Source organism: Alosa pseudoharengus, unplaced genomic scaffold (genome assembly GCF_046254945.1).
Source record: "Alosa pseudoharengus isolate Yale_2024_CS ecotype anadromous, Long Island Sound unplaced genomic scaffold, YU_APseudo_1.1 YU_APseudo_1.1_scf_4, whole genome shotgun sequence".
Lineage (NCBI taxonomy): Eukaryota > Metazoa > Chordata > Actinopteri > Clupeiformes > Clupeidae > Alosa > Alosa pseudoharengus.
The window spans coordinates 27,656,565-27,676,004 of NW_027468774.1; the positions used below are offsets into that span (position 1 = coordinate 27,656,565).

At 42.5% G+C, this 19,440-nt stretch overlaps 1 protein-coding gene across 1 annotated transcript; it reads left to right on the top strand.

Moving 5' to 3' along the window:
* The first annotated feature begins 8,432 nt into the window (after window positions 1-8,432).
* LOC143103129 (tripartite motif-containing protein 16) lies at window positions 8,433-17,699 on the top strand. The gene is made up of 5 exons (XM_076266927.1): window positions 8,433-8,509; window positions 14,445-14,477; window positions 15,554-15,616; window positions 15,893-16,032; window positions 16,497-17,699. The coding sequence occupies exons 1-5, from the start codon at window positions 8,449-8,451 to the stop codon at window positions 16,908-16,910; spliced, it is 711 nt and encodes a 236-aa protein (XP_076123042.1). The 5' UTR covers window positions 8,433-8,448; the 3' UTR covers window positions 16,911-17,699.
* The last annotated feature ends 1,741 nt before the right edge of the window (window positions 17,700-19,440 follow it).

Genomic DNA, 19,440 nt, shown 5'->3' on the forward strand with positions numbered 1-19,440 from the left:
TGTTGTGTAGGCCTATAATACGTTTTTACCACAGTCTGTGCATTTACAGTCTATCTGGTCCATTCTCCCTCTGTATGTCTCCTGTGTGTTACCCTTCCCTCTCACTCAATGACAAACCACCATTGTGTCACATTGGACTGCCATGTGTACAACAGGGTTCCCGCGGATCCTTAAAAAGTCGTAAAAAGTCTTAAATACAACTTTCGGTTTTTAAGGCCTAAAAAAGTCTTAAATTGTCTGGGATGTCTTGAATTTTTGAAAGGGAGGTATTAAATTTGCGTATGGGACCGCCAGCAAGTGCAAGAGCGAGTGAAATGTCTCTATCCGGTTTTTCGTGTATTTAAAACGCAATTGTATAAGTGACTATAAGGCAACGGGAGGAAGTGTAGTGGTTACAGAGTGAAGATGTTTTCACGGGTGTGGTTAAAGGTGTGAAAACGGTAATAATATGTACAAATATGCCTGACGTTTTCGTGGTGTAGCCGTGGCCTGAGAGATATGCAGGTAGCCTACATGAGGTAGAATGAGCGGGAGAAAGAGTTGGTAAGCCAGTTAGCGATAGGGTGGCCATACGTTGGAATTTAGGCAGGACATAGCCTATGGATTTTAAAAGCCCTGTCCGGCCCAGCCATAAGCCGGACGCTTATTTGTCCTTTTTGGAGTTGCGCTGGGCATCATGGTTTCACAAACTATGGACGTGAAGACTGCTGGTCAAATTATGCGCAGTGATTCTGTCACTCGTCTGATAATTTGCTGCGAAGGAAGGAACCACGGACTGACAGAAAAAGAAAACAAACGTTTTTGCAATCAGGAGGAAATATGTTAAGTTGATCTGTTTGCATCTTTCCAACGTGTGTTGCTGGCCTAGCCTAGGGAAGAAAATATCTGTCTAAGTTATAATACCTGTAATATCTGTCAACAGCTTGCTTGCCAGCCTTTCCCAGTAGGCCTACTTCGCAAAAGTTGTGAAATATAGCTGCATTTTTTTTAATGTCGGCGACTGGCTACATAAAAAAAAAAAAAAAAACGTGCGTTCATAATACGTGCGTGCTTGAGATGAAACCAGCAGTTTTCAGCAGGATCGATCTGAGGAGGACCTGTCTCTTAATTAATTTAAAACAAGTCAATGGTTTTACAATGTTTCAGTCAAGCTTTGGTTGGTTTAGATATTGGTATGCATAGGTATGCAAAATGTAAAGTCGTGGATTAACTTTAATTTGCTGTGCTGCATATGGGACAATAGATGCACATAGTACATGATATAAAGTAGGCCTATTAAAATATTTAAATAGCTTAGTCTAACTTTGAAAAAAATATTGAAGGGAATCCAGTCCAGTGCACATGTCTTTGGCAAGTAGCCTAGGCTACTACAGACACAGGTGAAGAACAGTCAGCCTCAGCCAGTAAGCACAACCAGATATGTACAAAGCAAGCAGCCCAGACCCTAAAATTGGGCATTTATAGCTTTGAAGGTAATTCACACACAATTATTTTTCTTTCGCCAAAATATATGTGGTAACTTCTGTAGACATCCAAAATGGGGTGGGGGTTAAAATTAGTAGGAAAAAAAAAAACTATTGCATAAAACAGTTTTAAGTTGTCGTATGTATCTTTTTGCCGTGGTATAGTCTTAATTTTTCCATTTAGATGTCTTAAAAAGGTCTTAAAAGTCTTTAAATTTGCACTTGGAAAATGTGCAGATACCCTGGTACAACTGAAAACTACAGTGTGTTGCATAAGTTTTCACCCCCACCCCCCAACATGCATGAACACGTGTACACAAACTCACAAGTGAAGCAAACACACGCACACACACTGACTCACATACAAGCATGAGCTGCAGGAGTAGGAGATGGAGAGAAATTGACAAGCGTAGTTTATTTTTGTAGAGAGAAGATGCAGAACTGAGCGGCAGTCCCATTTTGTACTGCCAAGTGGTATATCTATTTGCGAATACAGACGAGATTTTCAGATTTTGCACAACTACTGAAAGACTTGATAATGTTGATTCCCTCTCTTGAGAGACATTTGCAATGTCCTCAAGGTCTGTTAGTGGTAAAAAGTATTACCTTGGTTTTAAGATGAGGACAGTAATATTCTCTTATGTACACAATGTGATGCCCACATAAAAAGTGTCCACCATCCCAACTGTTTCTCTGTAGCCTATGCCTTAGTCTCAGGACTATGGGCATGGTGATGATAGAGCAAGAGATTACTCTTCCTGTCATTGCTCAATTGTGTCACTGGCAGAATGTTCTGGACAACACAGTGTCCAGCATGGTGCCTCGGAATGTTCTATCTTTGTATGTTAGCGGTCAGTCAATCTCTCAGCTCATCTTGTCTGTTTGTCTTTGCAAGCCCAGTGGGCGGTTTGCTCTCGCCGCGTAACCCCTGATCTTAAGGGAAGCTCAGGCCAGCGCTGCCAGTGGACTGCCCGCTCTCTAAACCTCACCCACTGGGGCCGGGAGCTGGAAAAAAAACACATCAGTCTTCCTCTCCACTATCCCTGTCATTTCCCTTTCTCCCGCAAATGTCTTTTGGTCTGCCTTTTCTGAAAACACGAGAAAGCAAGATGAGGGGAAACAACAACAGCTGAGGGGAACACACGAGAATGTGGGAAGAGTGGCAGGTTCATCAGTTAGTAAACGGATACAGAAGGGCAGGAGGAGATGGGGGGGGGGTAAAGGGGACAACAGCGCATGCATGAACATGATTGTGCAGACAGCTTTAGAGGTTTACTGTTGACTGTAACAGTAGCAACAACTTGGAACAGTGTCTGGCTCTGGTCTTTCTGCCGTATCCAGGCCAGTTCAGGGCCAAGTGCTGTGCCGGGTTGTGTTGGTATGTTGGTACTTACTTCTGTCATGTGGTGCGGACACATCTCACTGGCTCAACTTCTCCAAAGCAGACCAAAGCCTTCCTGTCGCGGGGCTGTTTACCACTCACCGGGGGGCCCGGATTGGGCAACTTTCCCCCCTTTATGCAGAAAGGCCCTGTAAGAGGAGGCCTATCAACACTGAGCCTGACAAATGCCTCAGTACTGAGAAGCCAACAGAAACTGATACCGAAGGAGGGCCGCCTCCGACAAGAATTCTGCCTAATGCTACCATCACACACGAGACCACGTGGCTGGATTAGGGTGCGAGAGAGAAGGTACTTTTGGAGGACCATCTAGATGCAATCTGAAGAGATAAACTATGCGAGAAAGTGCACATTTCTCATTGGAGCAACATTCACTTAGGAACAAAATTATTCATACCCCTGACAAATATTGATTGTTGATTTTCTCTTGACCAATATGTTTGTTCTGACTGAAAATTACAGTCACATGCCACTGTCACACTGCCAAAAGGTTGTAAGACAATGTGGGAGAAACTCTCTGTTAGATTGTTAGAGAACAATATCAACATTTTAGAGTGGCCCAGCCAGAGTCCGGACCTCAATCCGTCAAAAACGTGAGCATAAGGCCAGAGTGATGGCAAAAAGTCCTACCTGCCTTAAAACCCGGATTGCTGCTAAAAAGGTGCGGCCTTGAATCATTGTCGAGATATGGAGAGACTTGGTAGGTTTTATAAGAACCATTTTTAGAGCTGCAAATAAAGATGTTTCCACTGGTTATTTAAAAGGGTATGAATAATTCTGGACATGGCATTTTTCATTAAAAAAAATTACAAAAGATGAAAAGGCTTATTTTTTGTTTCTACCACATTGTCTTACAACCTTTAGCCGTGTGGCAGTGTCATCTCCAGTCAGAACAAATATATTGGTCAAGATCAAATCAACATTAAATCAATATTTGCCAGGGGTATGAATAATTTTGTTCCTAACAAGGTAGTGATGCAACTTTTGAGTCTCATATTATATTCTACACTCACTGAGTGAGACAAGTATAAATAACTTCAGCATTCTGTTACTTGGGTGTTTTGTATAGCCACAGTTTTTTGTCCATGCAACGCAATCTTCAGATTGCTGGTCCCATCTCAAAGTCAAAGTCAAAGTCAAAGTCAAAGTCAGCTTTATTGTCAATTTCTTCACATGTTCCAGACATACAAAGAGATCGAAATTACGTTTCTCACTATCCCACGGTGGAGACAAGACATATTTTAACAATTTTTAAGTCCACAGACAAACATAACATTCAAGTAAACAAAAAAGTAAGTAAATAAGTAAATAAGAGGGCACATATAATGAAAAAATAAGAGCAGCAAAATTTGGTTGAAATTGTGCATAGACAGTCAATAAAATAAAATACTAGTGCAAAGTCAGGCCAATAAGAGGCTGAGGTAGTTCTGTTTGACCTAAGTAAGAAATAAAGTGGCATAGTGGTGCAAGTTATGTAAGAGCAGCAGAAGTGTTGTGTTTCCAGGACAACAACAACAAGTTGCAAAGTGTACAAGTGTGCAAGTGGAGTGGTGCAGGCGGCCATTTGTGGGTCCAATGTCCAGGATGTTATGTAGCTGAGGGTGGAGGGGGGAGAGGAGGGAGAGAGTTCAGCATCCTAACAGCTTGGTGTATGAAGCTGTTGGTGAGTCTGGTAGTGCGGGAGCGCAGGCTTCTGTACCTCTTCCCAGAGGGCAGTAGATCAAACAGATTGTGAGCGGGGTGACTTGCATCACTCACAATTTTGGTCGCCTTGCGGGTGAGGTGGGTGGTGTAAATGTCCTTCAGGGAGGGGAGTGAAGCACCAATAATCCTTCCAGCTGTGTTCACTATGCGCTGCAGGGCTTTCCTGTTGTATCTCATAAACTTCTCATGCTTAGCTCTCTCCCCCATATTGCTGATACTTTTTAATTACTATTTCAGCTGATCACATTTCTCGAAACAATTTGTGGAAAATACACTACACAGTGGATTACCTGCAAAGGCACATAACTTTCTCCAAATGCTTAGTTCATGCCTCAAAAGCAAATCTGCCAATCAACATAGCATCAGAATTGAAAGATCCTGTGTCACTGTTATGAACAAGATGGTCAGAGAGGTGAGAGACATGATACTGCATACCTTTACAGTATTTGTAAAAGTATACTTAAATGGGCGTACAATTTAGTAAAATGAACGCACTATTTAGTAAAACATGCACACAATTTACTAAATTGAGAGCACGATTTAGTAAAATGAGAGCACGATTTAGTAAATTGAGCACACAAGTTAGTCAAATGAGCGCATGTTTTCTGGATATACACAAAAACATCTTGCAATGACACCTCTGGGGTTCCGTATATATTCAAGAGACATCTGAGTTTAAAGTAAATGCAAGAAGCACAGTGTCATGAATGTAGCCTGCATGAACTAATTCAATTGACATTGAAACATGTTGACTCTAGCCACCAACCCTCTGGTATTCACTGCGACAGATACAATCTGTTCTCCTCATGACTTGTGAACCCAAGTATAGATTCCCCTCCCCTTGGCCCAGTGTTCATCTTGTCATCAATGGTCAATGGATGTCTGCCAGAAAAGACAGGACCACAGGACATCCACCACAACAGAGAGATGAAAGGCTGCACTAGAAAGTCATAAGGGCAGGAGAAGTAGAGGAGAGAATGACAAATCGTGCAGCTCATAAACAGAGCAGTGCACAAGTCACACAACAGAAAGGACAGCCAATGGGAGGAGTAGGGGGAAAGAGCTGTGTGTGTGTGTGCGTGTGCGTGTGTGTGGTAAGTGTGCTCCCATAGATCTCTACCTCTGTTACAGTAACTCGGAGACCAACAGTGTTGCCATAACAGCAAGTGTCTATCAGGACCAGTGCCTCAGAAGCTTAGTGATTTCAGAGTATTCTGGGATGGCTATTTTACATTCCTGCTACTAGCAATGGGTGTCTCAACATTCTGCACTGGACAGGGCTTAGTTGCTGCTAAGATGATGATGCCTAATATTGACAGTGACCCCTCTGGCGCTTGTGCTCATTAGCTTGTGACTCGTCAGTAAATGTAGTGTTATTTTGAGGTCTTGCACTCTGTACTTTATCAAATTCATGTTATTGTTTATTCAGGCATCAAGTCGAAGGTGTGAAATGATCTCCATCTTAGAAACAATCCATGCAGTTATTATTTGAAACTGTGTCTTACTCTGTCCATGGGCCAACTCTAAATATTGCAATAACATTACAAATATTGGCCCAAATATGATATCCACTTTGATCTGTCAGGTGAAATGTGAGCCCAGAACCAGGGAGGAAAAAGAGCTGAATGCTTTGGTATTACCCTTCTTTGGGTTTGTAAATCTGTGACCTTCTCACCTCAGCCAAAAGGGTCACTGTTAGGGGGCCTGCTGGAAATAATACGAATGCATATCACCCTTTAACATTCAGCCTATTGTATTACTGTATCCAACAGACATACACAGACGCAAGAAAACAAACACATACATACACACATTAATTTTCACACACCAAAATATAAAACGTTGCAGAACAACATTAATGTTACAGTATTCATGAATTGCAGGAAGACAGTACAGTTTACAAAGCTTTTGAGCCCAGAGGGAAGCATTTGAGCCATAAGGTAATACAGCATGTCATACACATGAGATATATTACATATGATCACTCGGATACATTTTAAAGCTGGTGCAGAAGGCTGACAGGTTCTGGGTTGTGGCACAATCTGCTGACAGTACTAAAGCAGAGGGCTGTGAAATTTATTAGTGGTTGACAGTGCTAAACATATCTGGACTTCTGAAGGCCTGTGTTAAATACACAGATGCACCCCATTAAAATTCCCACTCTGTAATAATTTTAGGTAGCATGTCTCCAAAGAATGTAGACTAGGCAGGAACAAATACTAGGCAACTGAGGAAGCAGGTCACGATGATAATTGTCATTCCCCTTGTCCGTCCATCAGTTGTGTCTGTCTGTCTGTCTGTCTGTCTGTCTGTCTGTCTGATCTTACTAGTTTGTGTGGGTCTGTATACAGTGGCATTACTATCTTGAGACACCCTGTTTGAGCAAATGGTAATACCCACTCATTGCATTGCTTTTTATGGTATTGTGTGTCACTTTACAGACTGCAGGTCCTCCAGTTAGTATAACTCAGTAGCCGTTTCACATTACCCTTCTACCTGGCCCTCTCTCTGTACTAGACATTAGCCTTCCCTGATATTACATAACAGGAAACTTTCTATTATGAAACTTTCCCACAATATGACATTTTTAAATTTGCAACCATTTTTTTAACACTTAAACATTTTGCAGTTATACTAGCCACTAGAAAGACACAGACAAAATGTAAACTAGGCATAGATAGCAACCAAATAACAGCCCCAAGTAGGCTATTTATCCTAACAATGAAACTAAAAATACTTTACAACCAGGGCAAAACACAAATGTAGGGCAAAACATGAAGCACATCAAACGGACGCTGAAGGACATACGGCTAAGTAAAGGCACAAAAAGGGACGGCATCCTCCAGGGCTGTTCCCTGTGACTGTGTCAGGGTGTGAGAGCAGCGTGATGGCATTACTGAAATGTGCTGAACCCCCTGCATCAGATGCACTTCGTGTTTTTCCCCCTCTATAACCTGCCCTGATTTGTCTTATTGGCAACATTAGCGATATAGGCCACACTCAAACACAATGACCTACATTCAAATGATGACATGATTTATGTGACGAAAGATTTGATATCACCATTTCCATGTCTCGCATCAGTATACAGTTATTAAGTCCCTACACTGGTTTAATTAAACCAACAGTACAATTACACCAACCAAAGTTGTGTCAAAAGGCTTTTTAGAAAAGATATTAAACAATGATCAAAGTCTAAAAATTATATTATAATAACCTAATATATTATAACAAATATTTATCATTATTACATATCTCTATCTATATATGCGATATTGTATGTATATATAGTTTCTATCTCTATATTTTATATTTTATCTACATTGTTTTATGTACTATAGTTATGTAGTAACTGTAAAGATAAATTGATAGTCAATGTTGTGCAATATATGCATATTTTACATTTATATTTGAAATGTATGTAATGTAAAATAGATAGACAGATATTTCATTGTCAATATCAATTCCAATGGTCAATAATTTCACCATTTCATAACCTCTACCACTGAAACATTTTGTTTTCATGGTGGACCAAATGTTGTGCCATTAGTCTTCTGCTTCTCATGCATGTGTGTGTGTGTCGTAACATAACTTAAACACTTGCCTCCAGGCTTGTCCATCCATTTCCTTTTGAAGGAACACTTAAGTTACCAGAGTCTCAGGTGACAGGATCAACCCCATGGTCACCATAACCACCATCACCCCCAACCCTCAAGTTCAACACCCCCCCCCCCCAAACCGCCCCCATCCACCCACCCTCGACACACACATTCTTGCCCCAAAATCCTTGGCCCCCATCTTTCTCCCCCCACCTTTGTCCTAGGGCATAAGAGGGAGGCTGCAGAGAGGGCACAGCAGACTGTCTTCAGAGACACATCTCTCATGACCATGCCCAGCAACAACGGCAACATGAACGGCCTCATGGCCGAGCCCAAGAGACTAGGTAAGAACTCACCTGGGCAGCAGCACAGCCCTACTGCATGTGTGCTCTGCTCTAAGGCCTCTTCACTACAGGTTACATTTGATTTGTGTGAAATGTGATGCTTGCTATTATACAGACCGATACATCAAGAGAATGACTATTGAGACACGAATGTATTGATTGCTTTGTTATTATACTGAATATACTGTAGCTTTCTGCTCAAAACGTCAGTAGGGCACCTAAAGTTTTTTTTTTTAAAGGAACTGAGTGCGGTTATTTTTCTTTATATTCACTTCTTTACATGTAAGGATCCAGCACCCAGTGTATAATTGGTGTATAATATAGGTGTTGAGTGTGTTTTTTCCATTTTTTTGTTATTATACTCCAAGAACTTCTACATATACAGTATATTATATCATTTTTATATATAATATAATATATATTATAGCATAAAACTATGTTTATCATTTCAAATGTTAAATGAAATTACTTGAAATTGATATCTATTTGCTTATGAAATTAAGTAAGCTATTTTATAAATTTATTTACTTTCAGAAGAGTGAGAGTGAGGATGAGAGATGTTAGTGTTGGCTCGCAAAAATATTGACTTGAAAGTTGCATAAATGAATTTGATTAAATGAAAGTTGCATACTTTGATTGTAAAATTGAAGAAAAGGAACTAGTTCCACACCATGCCTAGTAAGCTGATCTCTGGGTGCCTTCATTTTTTCAGTCCATGGTCCTCTTCATTTCCCATATCTCCTAAAACATAAGGCGTAGTTCTTATCTGGGTCAATATGTCTATTAAAGTACCAACTTGTCCATACGCATACGCTTAAGTTCTCAGTGCGATTAACATTTCAGTGAGAACTTGCGTGACAGCGTGTGATTTAGCTGGGAATCACATTCAGCAAGTCAGTATGGAAAACTGGCCGCATGCTTTCCTCACAGACAGCAATTCTCTTTAACTAGTAGCCAGCTGACCTACACAACATTTACATTATGAGACTGTAATTTCGTAAATAGGTTTGATATAAAGACTTAAAGGCAGATGGCAGATAGACTGATAGGTGGATATACAAATAGGGAAAAATAGGGAAAAATAAGTGGATCGAATGAAGAATGATAGCATAATGAAATGATACATACTTACAGTAACAGATAGATAGATATGGTTTGATAGTCATACATGCTGTAGTGAAAGGAGGAATATTTATGATGTGTTTAATGGGCGCTTCAGAGGCGGTTGGTATAAAGTTGCCTAGTGCTCATCATGTTCCTGTGGCTGTCATACGCCGTGCCAAACATCTCTCTACATGTCACCCTGTGCCAGTACTCTGCTGCTCATTAATCATCTCAACGATCCACTGAACATTAAACCAACCCCTCCAGCCACAACCTGCCCCCACCTCCCTGGGAATGATCTGCCCATGTCTGACCTCTCTCTCTCTCTTCTGATTTTCTGTTTCTCTTCTCGTTCTCTCACTACATGTCGGTTTGCTTTTCTATCTCTGACAAAAACGATTGCCATCACGATCATCTCCTCCATTCGACTTTACTGTCTCCTCCTGTCTTGAGTGTCATCATATTAGCTGGTGTCACTATGTCCCGGGGCAGTGGACGTGAATGTGGGTCTGAGTGCTGGGTCAGTCTGTTGTTTCGTTGTTGTTCTTTTGGCAGTGGCCATAATGAGGTGCAAAAAGTTCCCGAGTAATTTTACTCCCTGGCTGTACTGTATTATTTATGGCCTTTTGATTCATCCATTTTGATAGTGAATTCTTAAATGACAGTTCTGGATCACCCACTGACCCTCTCTCAACTGCTAATAAGGTGATGGCGAAAATGATAGAGGTGGCAATTGCATTGGGCTACCACAGATGAATACATGCCCACACAGTTAATCTGCAAAGTTCGTCAACCATAAAGTTATCATTGGCAGTCATTTTGTCCTCGTTGCCCATTTCTTTTGTAGGTCAGTTATCGTCCATATTTCAAGAGGTTTCTCTAGGCTGACCTCCGCAAACCAACTTGGGGGAGGGGGGGTCATTCTGTTTATTCAACTGTCGTCCCGTGGTGAGACGTGTCTCCAGCCGTCTCTGTGTCATGTAGACTCTCACAGCGTGAGCTTTTCCGACACTTCATTTCACAGACCAGGCAGATGATGCTTGATCTCTCTCCAGCCACATATATCTCTGTATCACCGGTATCAGTCTGGTACCAAGCCTACGAACCCGATCCAGCCTGACTCGCGACTCTGCAGGACGTCTGCAGAGAAGGACAGGGTGGGGGGATGAGGAGAGCTTAGGTATACCTCTCATCCTTACCCAAAACAAACCGCTTCTTTTTCCATGAAGTCAGGTTGAGCTGTGCGACCCAGGGCAAGTGCCAGAGAGTCCCTGGTGTAAACAGCACAGCTGTGATCGAGATATAAAAGGGAGACTGATGATCAGATTGTGCGACATTGAGACATCCTGTCCCATAATTTGGGGACATGGAGAGGACCCCTGGAGGGTATAATTAGACATTCTATGCTTGGCTGCAGTGCAGCTGAAACTGGCCCAACTGGACCACTCTTCACTGAGCTCTCCCCTTTTTAAATGCTCGATGCAAATGTTATGTTGTGATAAATGACTCCCTTTCACTGACTGTATAGCTTTGCCCTTGTAGCATATTCCCCCTTAGTTTTCTCACACTGTCCAGCATTGTCTGAAGCGCATCGCCAGTCCCACACCAGCCCCCACCATTGGTGTTTTTCTTTATGTCTCTATTTCTCCAATACCCCATTAATCTCAACAAGTATCTGTATATCTGTGTGAGGCGGGTGTATGTGTGAGGCTTTGTATCTGATCCAGCTGTAAGCAAAGGGGATTTTAGAGGGAGAGGGAGCTTATCCTGGGATAATGTGTGTGCAGAGACACACATACATACTCACACCCTCCACTCTCCTCTCATACCCTATATTCAGGACCATGTCTCACTCACACAGCACATAAAGACGTAGCCTCGCATTGATACCAAGGTGACTCCAAGGAGGCTGTGAATGGGCTAATAGATGATTAGACTAACTGATTCTGTTGTTTTGACTTGGAGGATCATGTCACAAAACAATTCACATTGCCAACCTCCTCCCAATCTGATATATCTGGACAATAGCATGGGTTTAATGACAATGGTAATGATAAAAGGATCTTTAATGCCACTCTCTTAACAGAGGACATGCCAACATGTTGAATACTATCAAATCAAACCAACAGTTCAATATCATGCCGTTTTGCATATTGACAGAGAGCTTCTCTCTCCGTATCCACCAAACCAGTCTTACTGATTTTCATCTAGATTTTCATTCTCATTTTCAATATTTGTGATTGTTACCTTTCCTCCACTCTGGCTCTCCCTCTCTCACCATCATTCCCTTTTATGTCCTTATATGGAAGAACTGTGAAGGGTAGATTAAAAGAAGGAATGACTGATGACCTGACCTGTCAGCAATAATCCTATAGCCAACTCTTCCATTTACTGTACTTAGACTGACACCCTCAACTCTCCCTCCTATCTCTCCCTCTCTCCATTCTCTCCTGTTCTCCATGACCTTATGTCACTATTCCAGGTGCAGATGGTAGGAGTCCAGACTCGGAGTCTAAAATCTCTTGCGTAACCTGACTCCAAGCCTGAGCCAAGTCTGGTAATTGTGCCACATTCTCTGTGCATTATCTAATTTACTTAGTATTAGTGAATGCTTTGTGATGGCTCAGTGGTGTAATGAACTGCAGCACTGTAATTTAGCAGCGGTGTAATGTGCGTGACTGAGCCCTGATCATTATCTTCTTGATAAGATGAGATAGATGAGTAAATAGCGATTGTGTGCTAAACGCTGAGCAGTGGCTGTGGTACGCTGCCTGGGGATTGTCTGTCTGATTTTGGCAGAGGGACGGCGAGTGAGACAGTGAGTCAAGTTTGCATGCCATGGGGGCGGGGGAGTGTGGGCCCTGAACCCGAAATACTGATCCCTGATGATCAGCTGATTATCCATCCCATCTGCCCCCCCATCTCTCTCTCTCTTACACACACACACACACACACAGACAGACAGACACACACACACACACAGTTTTTGGTGTTGTCATGGCAGCACTTTTCTCTCATCACTGTTGCAGGACACAGGGGTCTGATTACACCCCCCCTCCACCCCCATTCCCAGTAGCCCATCAGTACGTCCCCACCCCCCTGCCAGCCCCCTCTGGGACAGCTGCAAGGACTCAGTGTTCCCTCGCCACAGCCGCAACACTGAAAGAGCTGACCGCCATGTCTCTGCAGTGACATTGACGGCAAAGCGGTGATCAATGATGGACAGACAATCCAGTCCACACACACACACACACACACACACACACACACACACACACACACACACAGCCCTCTCTCATCCACCATACCAACTCCAAAGGGGCCCCTTACATATGTCACTGATACCGCAACTCCCAGTGAAGTAGGGACTGTCATGAAGCAGGAGAAGAGTGAGTGTGTGATGACCCTCGAAAGTCGCCACAGTGAGGCCCGATCAAGTGACAGCCTGCAGGAGCACGCACCATGGCCATCTGATCCGACGTGAAAGAACCTAAAGATGAAATATTGGGGGAGTGCGTTCTCTCTCTCTCTCTCTCTCTCTCTCTCTTTCTGTTTCCTCACGCAGTACATCACTTACTCACTAACTCCACATTGAAAGTGGGGGCCACAGGTCAGGACCCTAAAAATCATTCATTCCCAACATGGTGCAAGTCTGTGTGTCTGACTATTTCACTACGAGACATCTTCTTAGGTGGCCAGAAATGATTCTTTGATGTTTGCAGGCTAGAGGTTCAGGCGCTGAGGACCTATGTAAGGCAAAGCACACAACTCCTAAATTAGGATATAAGCAGGTGGGCCTGAAGCCAGGTTAAAGGCATCAGGGGGTAACAGTGAAACTCTGGGGAACTCACAGAATTATTCACATTCGTTTACAAAAACAACAACAATTTAAGGGTGGTGAGGGTCTTCATGGTTCAGGTTTGTGAGCAGGTGGAGTGCAAATCCAAACAAGAACAGGTGACACAAGGACAATCGAGAGAGATTGAAAAGGGAAAAAGAAAAGGGCTCAGTGGGGACAAACACCGCAGGAGCTGACGTTCAGGTTTGACAGAACCTCACACATGGAAGACCGTAACTGCAGGTGGTGACAGACGACTAGCGTTTTCCAAGAAGTTGTATGAGGTGCAACAGTTACACACAAAGACACACAGACACACACTCTCACACACACACACACACACAAAGAACAGGGATAGAATCTAAAGCTTGAGGGCTGACAAATGCAAACATGCCACGGTGAATAACAGTGGCAGACACCACGTGTATTCTTAGAATCCGATGTCAGTGCTTGTGATGTGTGTGAGTGGTGAATGTAAGTTTAGGACTGGTGAATGTAAGTTTAGGACTGGTATGTCTTTCCCTGGTAACCTTAACTGCCTGTGGCATGGGTAAACTACATGAATCAGAGCTAACAACGAGTCTGAAGCATGGCAGCCATTCTGAACTGACACACAGTCTGCTACTGAGAGGGAGAGATGGCAGCTGAAGGACTGAGACCTCGACAGAGATAAAGAGTCACTGAAAGAGGAGCAGAAGAAAACAGAAATGCCAAACTTACGCAGAATATTTCCAAGAATAAAGTTAAGACCAAAACAGAACGGGGAAAATCACTACACTATAATCTAATCCGTTGTGAACAGACGTGTAAAACTATCCTATGAATGTGTTTCATCATGCATACATTGTAAATAAAGCAATCTGAATCTGAAAAGCAATTCTAAAATAATGTCTTCCTTGTAGGAAAGGGACCACTGTATGAAGTCATGTCTTTACTGGAGCAATGCAACTGTGGATAAATTAACTCTTTCTACTGTTTCTCCTCTCGCTGCAGGAATAAGAGGATCAAAGGGAGCTGTACCAGTAGGTAATGTCTATTTGTTTTTATATCAGAACTAATGGAAAAGTCATAACAGACATGGGTAAAGAACCTTGCGAATGGGTGGCTTTTAATAAGGTTGTGAAAGAAACACATCACCAAGCCCAGTTTCATACCCAGCCAGTGACAACCACAGAACCATTTGTTACAACATTAAATATTGTGCCTATTTTTTGTCTTGAAATGCCTTTCGAACTGCAGCCTCGACATTATTCAAGCTTCAATCTACAAAGATTGCAAGAACTGTAATTAAAATATAAATGGCCAACAAATGAGCAAGCACACAAATAAAAAAGTAAGTAAACAAATAAATAAATAAATGTATGAAAATATACACTTAGAGCAATGCTGACAAATCATGATCAGCCCCTCTTCACAAAGATTTATAAATGAAATGGCATTAAGTGTCACTATGCTGATCTGACTTCCACAAAACCTGATTACTAGCTGTAAAGTAGTAGCAAGAGTAGCCTAGTTACTGCTTTAATGGTAATGCCACTCCTTCACCTATAAACATTAGCATGCAAGTGGCCTTGGCTATTTATTCTCCAGGTCCATATCTGCACTGAAACTTAACCACATGCTAATAACATGACTAAATACCATTTTATGAGTCGTAAATATTTGGGGGCTTACATTTTACTTTCAAACAGACCAGCAGAAACAACTGGCCACCCACTTGGTGAAGGCAAGTGCTGGCATGAGATCGCAAATGTGTAGCTCGGTCTGATAATATGTCGAGAGTTGTGATAATGACATGATAATCACTACAGTGATTGGCCCCTGAAGGTTAGCTCTGGGGCAGTACATAAGCACCACCCATGTGTAGAGCTAAACACCTAAAAGGTGCCCCCCACCCAACCTCCATTCCCTCTCTCACCCAGTTCCTGCTGGTGTTGGCAGGAGGGATTAAAACCACAATATAGTCACATGAAGCAGCACACCTACCCCCCAAACTGGCTCCACTGACCACTGTGCAGAGACTTGAATGACCTCTCTTATTCACCCTCTTTCTGTTTCTGCTTCCTCTCTCTCTCTCCGTCCTCTCTGTCTCTCCATCACAGAGAAGCCGCCAGCGTATGAGCCCAACATCCCTGAACCCAAGACGAGAGCTGACTTGCTGAAATGTACGGAACACTATGTCGCTCTTTAACACTTGAGGGGCCCTGTGTTTGATGCTAAATCCCTTTTGCTGAGGTCCCATATGTGCATGACTTTGCTCTGGACACTAGACCATAGAACGAGCAACAACGTGAGCTCATATTGCAATGCCAATACCAGGTTGTTCATCAAAGAGCACTGACCTGGCCTCTACTCTCTTAATCAATCCCTCTTTCCCTCTGTCTGTCTCTCTTTGTCACTCGCTCCAACTTCCTGCTCCTGTTCTTCATGCTCTTAAACAGACTGGGTGCCAGTGTCGCTGGATGAAAGAACGGCTCAAAAAATGCTGTGGATTTCCGAGGGAGGCCAAAAGGTGTCCCGCATGGCCGACGAGATGTGCCCTTACCTGGACAGACCAGAGAGATACGAGCACTCCCCCCAGGTGGGCTGCTCTAACATTTGACACAGAAGAAACTTCTGTCATGAGACAGACATTACAATCTAAAAGTTGTCATGATAGTTAGTATACTAGTGATACAGTTGTGTCATGTGAACATTAGACAGTTAAAATGTTTCAGGCAAAGATACTTTATACCCATAGGCTGATACAGACAGACTCTAAAAGTCTACTCAACAACTACCAATAAAGGTAGCATGATACTTTATTGTATATTAATAGTTGTGATAGCTAATGGCAGGATATATCCTATTCTATAATAGAGAAAAATATAGAATAGGATATCTTTATTGTCAGGGGGTGGGAATTTGTCTTTGGCTCACCAAGAAACATTACAACAACATACACTTATGACAAGGTTATGTCATACTTACAAGACAGGTTTTTTCTCCCTGTACAACCTTCCACTCCCTCACTCTTGTCTACCTCCCCTCTTCCCCTGCCCACAGGTGCTGTGCAAAGAGGGCATCCAGGGCTGGCGTGGCTACTGGGAGGTGGAGTACGACGGCTGGGTGGTGGTGGGTGCGGCGCTTGAGAGCAGTGGCCGCAAAGCCAAGGACGGCCCCTGCGGCCTGGGCGAGAACGAGGCGTCGTGGGGCGCGGGCTGGGCCGGCTCCTGCTACCACGTGTGGCACAACGGCGACAACGTGGTGATCCAGGGCAACTTCAGCAACACAATGGGCATCTACGTGGACCAGCCGGCGGGCATAATCATGTTCTTCCTGGTGGAGCCCAGTGCGGAAGCGGAGGGCCACAAGGAGGTTCAACTGCTGCACAAGTTCAAGTCCACCTTCAGTGAGAAGGTGTTCCCAGGCTTCTGGGTGGGGAGGCAGTCCTACTGCTGGATCTCCAAGAAAGACTAGGAGGAGGATAGGGAGGAGGGAAAGGGAGGAAAAGTAGAGCAAGCTAGAGTTTGAGGATATGGGAATGGAGCAACATGAGGAGAGCATGTTTTTTTGTTTAAAGATACAATAGGCAGCCTTTCCTCCTACTGGCATTGAAGTTAAAAGCCACAATGAACTAGGTAACATTTTTTGTGAAGAAATGGTTTCCATAAATGACCTGTGTAGTTCAACCAGTTCTACAAATACCAGATGCTGAAACATGCCAGACAGAAATTCAAAGTCCTCGATTTTTTCTTCTTGTTCTTGATGCACAATGCACATTGCTACCTATTGCCCCTTTAAACATTAGCATGGTATTGGGGGACATAGTTAGTCCAAGAAGGAAAAGGGAGCAGGATCTTTTAAAGGGAAGAATTATAAGGGTATGGTTAGAGAGGATTTCTTACTTATCTCATTCATGTTTCAGTTATTCATGTCCAGAAAATCTATCAGTCACTTTGCTGCACTTGCTATCCATATATATTTTTTTAAATGTAGGGAGTGAATGTCAGTAAAATAACTTAAAATCGCATTTATGATAGAATTATTATGTGTAGAATTTCTAGTGACAAGTTATTGTCAATGTTACTTGATAAGTAGCAATACATTGCTAGGTAGTAATAAGTCGTAATTGTATCTATAGTAAGACTTTTCATTTTAAGTTATGGATGATTTTGAGACTGGGGCCTATATTTCTTTTATATCCCATGTCTGAATATGTTGTTATATCAGTGAAATCTTACTGAATAAATACATTGTGTTAAATGATTCATTTGAATGATTAATTGACAAATTAACACACACACACACAAACAAAGGGTTTTTGTCCTGCTGTCCCTATGTCAGTGGTTCTCAAACTTTTTCTGTCATTCCCCCACTTTGGAGGTGGGGAATTTTCAAACCCCACCTGATTTCGCATTTTGGTTCCACGTTACATTTCCTATCTTGGTCCGCTGGATCAAGGTGTTATTTTAATTCATATGTCGGTCTGTTTATGACATTTATGTTTGCGTGTGACTGTTTTGTTTTGAATTTATGAATAAAGGCATTATTACAGATAGGCACAAAAAACAAATTCCCTTCTGTTCCTCGCACCCCACCTGTCATGATGTCTCTATTCCCCAGTGGGGCCCGCCCTACACTTTGAGAACCACTGTATGTGATACAAATAAGAGCTGTGATCAATTCACCTGATTTAAAGGTAGGCCTAATCATTTGGAGGTAATCACAGAATGCTTTAGGGCACCAAGCGTTTCTCAAACTGTGGGTCGCGACCCACTACTGGGTCGCGGACACATGCCAGGTGGGGCGCGAACTGACGTGAAAAACGTTATATTTATTTTTTTATCTGTAGCCTGGGCCCAGGTAGAACCCGATGCGCAATGGACGCACTGTGTTATTCACAGGGAAGCGCTCGTGTCAAGGCAGCTTATTAGTCCCGACCTACATGAGATTTTGAACGTTGTTGTGAGAGTGGTGAATTTCATCAAAACCCGGCCCTTAAAAGCGCGTCTATTCTCCGCAATTTGCGAAGAGATGGTAGCTGACCAAAAGGCTACTGTTTCACAGCGAGGCAAGGTGGCTTTCCCGAGGTAAAGTGCTGTCGCGCGTGTTTGAGCTCCGAGTCGCCTCTTCTTGGAGGAAGAGCGAATGCTTGAATCTGCAAGCACGTTCACTAATGAACATTTCTTGACGAAGCTGGCCTATCTTAGCGATATATTTGATATATCTTAGCGATACATTTTAGTTAAATGTCCAGTTACAAGACAAAGACAAGCACCTACCTCACCTAGCAAATAAGATTAGGGGAGACCGGGGCTGGTTGTCTCACGGGTTGGTTGTCACATTGCTTATTCCAGGCACACTAGGTGGCGCTGTGGTAACATTTTGATATCAAACTGTTACCCTTTGATAGCTTAGGCCTACTCATTTGCTGAAAATTTTGCTGAGCAGACACACAACATTGAGGTGAGGAGACAATTTTTAAATTTCATGGGTCAGAGTAAATTTTCATGTTCATGTTTTGTTTTTGTATTGAGAGCTTGTAGGATATTAGTAGCCTAATTCAAAAACAAAACACTAATTAAAAAGCCAAAGGTATAGTAGCTTTATTTTGAGTCATATTTTAGCTACCAAGTTAAAGCCATGTGGCAGCTAGGTTAACATTGTCAAGTTGTCAGTTGGGGATGGTTGTCACATAGCTCGTGGGGTTGGTTGTCATGTGTTTGTTGTCAGTGTGACACAGTTGTCACTTTGTTTGCAACTTTGTTTGCAACTTATATGATAATAAATTCAGTTTTAGCACTGAAAATGATTTCATTTTATTTCTCAACACAGTAGACAATTCAAGTAACTGATCACCTCCTTTAATCCCATTGTTTAAACATAAGGGGGCATTGATGACAACTACCATAGGGGTGGTATTCATATTAAAACTTATTAGCAGTTTCTAGCTTCATTTTTTAAGATCCCATTTTATCACTGAAATCCCATTGAAACTATAGGGACA

What these genes read in the sequence shown, in the direction of transcription:
- LOC143103129 (XM_076266927.1), top strand. Translation starts at nt 8,449, where the DNA reads ATGACCATGCCCAGCAACAACGGCAACATGAACGGCCTCATGGCCGAG. An exon ending in AAAGGGAGCTGTACCAGTAG is followed by an intron (nt 14,478 to 15,553) that starts GTAATGTCTATT and finishes TCTCCATCACAG; the next exon opens with AGAAGCCGCCAGCGTATGAG. An exon ending in GATACGAGCACTCCCCCCAG is followed by an intron (nt 16,033 to 16,496) that starts GTGGGCTGCTCT and finishes CCCTGCCCACAG; the next exon opens with GTGCTGTGCAAAGAGGGCAT.